The sequence below is a fragment of the Malus sylvestris genome, chromosome 9 (assembly GCF_916048215.2).
Source record: "Malus sylvestris chromosome 9, drMalSylv7.2, whole genome shotgun sequence".
NCBI classification, from domain to species: domain Eukaryota; kingdom Viridiplantae; phylum Streptophyta; class Magnoliopsida; order Rosales; family Rosaceae; genus Malus; species Malus sylvestris.
The window spans coordinates 19,855,326-19,861,470 of NC_062268.1; the positions used below are offsets into that span (position 1 = coordinate 19,855,326).

The following is a 6,145-nucleotide window of genomic DNA, read 5'->3' on the forward strand; positions in this document are numbered from 1 at the left end:
TATAAAATCAAAACGTAAACCGATTCTTTCGATTTGGTTGGTTTTTCGAGTTTTCGATTTGTTTCCACACCCCTAGGTGAACTTAAAACATATATTCGCCATTTTCTTTATGATCAGAAATCTTCACCGTCTAATATTCAAAAGCTTTGTCTTAATTTATGTCATGATAAAGAGGCTGATTTTGATTAGAAGCTACGCACATATTAATTAGATCGTGATGTGGAGGCTGAGGTTCAAATCCTTGTCAAATGCATACCATCAAATTTTCCCATTACATATTATGAAAACGCACAGGTCAATAGAATGGTGTCAATACAAGTTTATGCATCTTTAAATACCAAGTATTCAACATATTAAAGAACAATTATACAATTACAAAGCAGGAAATCGAAATTTGAATTTGGTATATGCACTTTGGAGAACAGTAATATTATTATCTTGTATATGATTAGAAGTGTGAAGAATTTTTTATGCTCTGGAAGTTAAGGTAATGAAGAGTTTTAGGGGTTAGGATTTATGAGTACACATCCTCTGAAAACCCAAGTACTCCTTGTGCTCAATCTTTTTGACCAAATTTGCTATGCCAACCCCACCTGTTTAGAATAAAAAATCAGCCATACGAAGATTAACAAAAATCCATGAAAAAGTGGCTGCATATGTGAAAGTGGAGAGCACATGAAACTGGGGCTCCAAGGTGGCGGTGCCGCAAACCGGTTGCATGTCATCACGTGTTCTATTGGGACACCACCATCTTGGTGTCCTGAATCCTTTGGAAAATATATAAGGGCGCATTAACATACCTAATGTCAGTGCGCTCACAAAAATTGTGAAAGCAAGAATGAAGATGATCAAGGATGCTCGTCCTATTGCCTTAATCACCTTCCCTACCACATGTTGCCCTATGATCGCAGAACCGATAGCCACAGCAGCGAAATAGAGAGCTGAAAGTTGAAGAATTGTAACGAAAGGACCCGACATTTATGATTTATTTGAAGATAGAAATTGCCTTCTAACTAAACATCTGTAGCCATCAATTTACGAACATAAACTGGAATGGCTCAGAAATTTACCGTAGGGAATTGGAAATCGCTTTAGGAGGTAGTATTCTACAACAGACATGGATGACGAGAATAACATGATGAAGGTGCTTGTTGCACTTGCTACCTGCATTTACATGAAATAATGATTGTAAGGTATCTAATAACAAGTGGTTCCGTTATATCGATAACAAACAGTACTAAATAGTCTTGATATATGACATAAATAAAGTATCAATATTTTGTCGATACTGTCGATTTTTCGACTTGCTATGTTCATAGTGCTAAAAATAAATGAAGTATGCAATGTACCTGAGGAGGAATTCCCATCTCCAGAAAGAGAGGACCCATAATAAAACCTCCACCGAGACCAAGCAATCCACCAATCAATCCGGCTATTATGCCAAAGAAACAATAAGAAACAAGATTATGCACTCTCCATTTTGCACCTGCTTCTCCCCTGGATGCAATTACCCTCTGCCCTTTGTACACTTTAACTGCCTCATACGAAGTCACTCCAACCGTCACAGGAATCTGAACAAAAGAAAGGAAGAAAAAAGTTCCCGCTGTGAGGTTCTTATTTTGCAATCAGATCGGAGGAATACTGTTTGTTCACTACAAGGAGCATGGAAGGTACCTGTAAGAAATCTAATATCCAATATGCCGCTGAACATTTTGCCACATAATTCTGTGACAAAAAAATATTTTCCCATCAATTTTATTTCTTAATTAATGCATATAATTAAGTGAAGGGAAAGTGCAAATCAAAAGCTACTAGATAAAAACCTTGCCGATCTGCAACCCAAGTATTATGATCCAGACAGCAAAAATAACTCCAAGTTGCTTCCAGTAAACGTTACAAAGAACAGAAACCTGGAAATTGTCACAGAAGTTAGTTCCCAATATTAACCACGCAAAAAAGTTTAGGCTGTTTATTAGCTTTAAAATTCTAACCACTTTTCTTTTAGTCTCCTTGATTTCTGGTATGCCGTTGTCAGTGCCTCCATGAATATTTCTGCCTTCGATGTCTTCACTGGCAATGTCTAATTAACGAGCATGTTAGGCAGGAGAAAAGAAAGATCTAACAGGAAGTGAAGAAATAGTTGATCAACTTACCTTTCGATTGCAAGCGTATGGAAGCCTCCAGTGAATTCTAAAGGAAATGAAATAAGGTGCAGTGTTAGATATGGATTAATACAATGCAGAATGCACAACCAACATAGAAAACACGAAAAGCTTAAACGCCACCTTTTTCGATGCAGTTTCTTTCTTCCACGTCTCAACACCCTTGAAGAACGATTTAGTTGATGTGCCTGCAAAAAGAATTGAAAAGGTGAGCATTGGTGTTGATGGAACTACTTACATTTCACGAATTGAGAAGATATGTTGCAGTTAAGAGAAGTTTTACCTAAGAGAACAATAATTAGTAAGATGGTGATCATCCATTCGGAAAGTACAACATTCAAAAAAACTCCAATGCTGATCCCTAACACCAACATTGGTTGGAACAGAACTGCGAGATCATAGTCAATGAGGGGCAACTCAAGTGTGGGATGCCTTAGCCTTAAATTGTACAAGACAGTCGCTGCTGCTCCCCCTGTGATCATACCTGATGAACCAAATAGAAAGACGTGAAAGTGCATTCAGGTGAAAGGTAAATAACAAGGCAAAATTTCCATGTATTTATCTTATGAAACTTGTGTACAAGTTTAGGCTTTCTTAGAAGGTAAACATAAAAAAACAGAAAGTACTTACATTTTGATATTGCTGTTGACGATTTCTGGTCAAAGCCGATAATCAGGGTGAGCATCGGAACAAAAAACCCACCCCCTCCAACACCTCCCACGCTCCCAAATGCTGCCCCAAGGAATCCAATAAACGTACCAACCACAATTTTCCATCCAAATCGCATGTCCTGTCACCAAATTTCAATTACTACTAGCAGTACAAAATTGTTCCATAAGAAGTACATAACTAAAAGCCACACTTTCTAAAATCTATTATTAATAATAAAAAGAAAGGTGAGTGTTTATTGAAGAAACAGAGGAAGGTAAAAAGTAAACATATATGTAAAGGTCATAATTTCACATTGCAATCATTCTTCAGAAAAAGTTTCTCACCAGCCAAACAGTTCACTTCCATACGATTGATCTAGATTCACGACATTAAGACAAAATATCCAACATGCTTAGTGAAAATTGGACTTACAGGCCAGTCATGCTTGTAAACCACTCCACCATGATGTGAAGGCAATTTGGACACTCTGATTAAGTAATTAGGTTCAACCTTTTCTCCATGATTCTGACTTGAAGATTGTTGCTGAAAACTTTCTTGTGCCGAGACAAATACTACAGCCACAAGAAGGAAAACCACTTCAATCAACCTCAGCCTCCACCAGTTTGATTTTCTCCAATCCATCTGATGCTTCTGAACTCCAACAATTCCTCCTCAAACCCAAGAATTAAACAGAACAAACATTCTAACAAAAACTCATGGTTCAAACCGAAAACCTGGTTCGTGTACAAAGTTCTGCAGAAAGCAAAAATTACTGTTAGACTTGGGAGAAAGTTAGAAGTCTGGGCTCATGAATGCGTGTGTGTGTGCATTATTTATGTATTCACTTTGTGACAGCATGGCAACAATTATGATACTGTTGGCGACTTATCATTTTTTAAAGTGGTTTTATTTCACCCAAATAGGTTGCCTAAGATATTCCGATATTGGCGTAACATCGATACTTGTATACTACAACAGATGTATGTATCTATGATATGCGTGTATATATGCTATTAATTTCTACAAATCCAAAATTAATAATAGCAGTAAATATTTTGCATTCATAATATTTGACTGAATCAAAGTTCATCGTTTCTCTTCACTTCTCGGATTGTGTGATCTCCCCTTTTAATCTCAGATTTCGTTAGGTGCGTGACTCCTCCTTCTAAAACAAATATTTTGCCTGGCTGAGTGAGTGAATCCACGATTAACAACGTTAAGTGAGCTCTTATACCCTTAGTAGAGAAAATCCCGAAATCCCCCAATCCCCTTGCTTTCAATATCCCTCTGGCCCGAACTCTCAAAACTCTCAGTCAAGAGCCCTAACATTCATGTGATTGCATGCGATTCTATACAGATATTATGTAAATAAAATTAAACGCTGTGTATGCATAAATGGGTCCTTGACTGCACGACCCAGATATGAAAAAACGAGCAAAGCTTGAACTGATATGTGTCAGCTCAGCTGGCATTAATCTGCTGAATTCTCTGAGCTCTGCTAATTAACGCTGTTTCGCGGGACATAAGGGATATATCCGCAGTTACACATCAGAATCCCTTCCATTTTCCACTAGCCATTCTACTTCGCATGACATGACAACATTTCCTAATGCAAAATGAAAGAAAAGAAGGAAATTACTCTAACCTTATGAAATCTCTCTTGTCAAAAAGTACTCAACGCATAATCTTGAATTTCTTTGTTTGGAACTCCACTTTAGCATCCACCATATATATGCGTGTGGTGTATATTTAATTGTTTTTTTTTTTGCGTATAATCTTTTGGTGAGTGGTGTCTTTGTTTTAGTTTTGGCATCTTCAAGAAGGAAAGTAGTGGAGCTTTCTATATATTATTTTGGGATTTTGGGTGGTGTCGCAATATTGGTTTCAAGGGTAGCTTGATCGGATGGCTCTAATTTGTTTTATCAAATGTGTTTCTCGTGGATCTTAATATACATACATACATACATACATATACATACATACATATATATATATTCTCTTGCCATCTTAAGCCTTAATTAAGGTATATTTTATTTAAGATTAAGTACCTAAAACCCCATAATCTTTTAGTGTCATTTTAAATTGGTCTCAACTTTTTAAAACATTTCAAACAAGTACCCAACCTAACAAAAGTGAAGATCGGAAAATCTCCTAACAAAGAAGAGAGTTAAAAATTCAGATAGAGTTTCAAGGAGCTTGTTTCTGCTCATGTGATTTCCTCATTCGCCGATTTTTGGCTAGTAAAGTGTCTAGTTCTTCTTTGTGGGCGGTGAAGATAGTGGTGGCCGCATCATGACAGTTTATATCCTTTCAGCAACAGACATGACCTTCTTCTCGATATTGGTGACTCAAGTTGTAAGGTGGAGTTTGTGGTTATGCGTTGGGTTTGGAGGTGATGGCATGAGGAGGTGATAGTGACCGTTACTTGGTGGAAGTCATGGTTCCATGACCTACTGATATATATATATATATATTTTTTTTTTTTGAAAAGGACTTTTTATCGATGTTGGAAACAAAGTAAGCCGTATTTAATTGAACATAAATTTAATTGGGGCTTAACGGATATGAGAATTTTAATAGGTTGGGTACTTATTTAGAATGTTTAAAAAGATTGAGACTAACTTGAAATGATACAAAAATGTTGGAGAACTTTATATACTTAATCCTTTTATTCATTGAATGAGATATCTTAGAACTATAAATATGAACCTTCTAATCTAACGGTATTTCTGTCTTCACATGTATTTTTGTTATTATATGATATATTTTGATTACGGATAGGGTAGTCATGAGCTGCAGCCTAACCTAGTGGCGGATCCAGGATTTTAAACTCAGGGGGTCCTAATAATAAAGGTCAAAAAAATTTATAAATAAAAATAACATTGAAAAGTTAAATATAATACATTTCATTCAAAGTGTATGGGAACTCATACTTTGTAGGCCTACAAGGTCCCATTTGCATATATTTTCTTCGGACCTCATCTTGAATATTAGAAGGATAGTCCTTCATTCGAATTCTTTTTCCAGGGTCTCTCTCAAGATTATTAAAATCAATGTCACACTCATTTTGTCTTGAGCTCGAACTATCCGAACAAGTAAATGGTGCTATTGGCTTTGGCTTGAAAATTCTTTTCATATTTCTTATTTCTAAACTACACATTTAACCAAAAACACAAAACAAATACCAATCAACCAATAAACAAAAATTCCATCTAAATTTCAATTATAAAATGAGTATACAAACATAAAACATATCAACAATCATATCAATAATAGACTAAAAATCTCCACCAATATCTAATATAATTTAATTGAGATTAGATTAGAATACC

General features: G+C 35.9%; 1 protein-coding gene across 3 annotated transcripts; it reads right to left on the minus strand.

Moving 5' to 3' along the window:
* Positions 1-249: 249 nt before the first annotated feature.
* Positions 250-4,615, minus strand: LOC126583869 (sulfite exporter TauE/SafE family protein 3-like). Of its 3 annotated transcripts, none has more exons than XM_050248400.1 (13): positions 4,459-4,615; positions 3,246-3,566; positions 2,793-2,952; positions 2,446-2,646; positions 2,286-2,350; positions 2,154-2,190; positions 1,992-2,080; positions 1,824-1,910; positions 1,675-1,725; positions 1,350-1,571; positions 1,071-1,164; positions 801-941; positions 250-593 (listed from the first exon to the last, which is right to left on the minus strand). In XM_050248400.1, exons 2-13 carry the CDS (start codon positions 3,453-3,455, stop codon positions 508-510), a joined length of 1,443 nt encoding a protein of 480 aa, XP_050104357.1. In that variant the 5' UTR covers positions 3,456-3,566; positions 4,459-4,615; the 3' UTR covers positions 250-507. The 3 variants fall into 3 exon arrangements, with proteins under 3 accessions (XP_050104357.1, XP_050104358.1, XP_050104356.1); XM_050248401.1 differs by lacking the exon at positions 4,459-4,615 and adding an exon at positions 4,048-4,418; XM_050248399.1 differs by lacking the exon at positions 4,459-4,615 and having other exon boundaries at positions 3,246-4,013.
* Positions 4,616-6,145: the final 1,530 nt, after the last annotated feature.

Excerpts from the sequence above, each read along its gene's own strand:
- LOC126583869 (XM_050248400.1), bottom strand. The coding sequence starts at position 3,455 with ATGGATTGGAGAAAATCAAACTGGTGGAGGCTGAGGTTGATTGAAGTG. Across the intron at positions 1,165-1,349 it reads AGATGGGAATTCCTCCTCAG|GTAGCAAGTGCAACAAGCAC; the intron begins GTACATTGCATA and ends ATGTAAATGCAG. Across the intron at positions 942-1,070 it reads GCGATTTCCAATTCCCTACG|CTCTCTATTTCGCTGCTGTG; the intron begins GTAAATTTCTGA and ends TTCAACTTTCAG.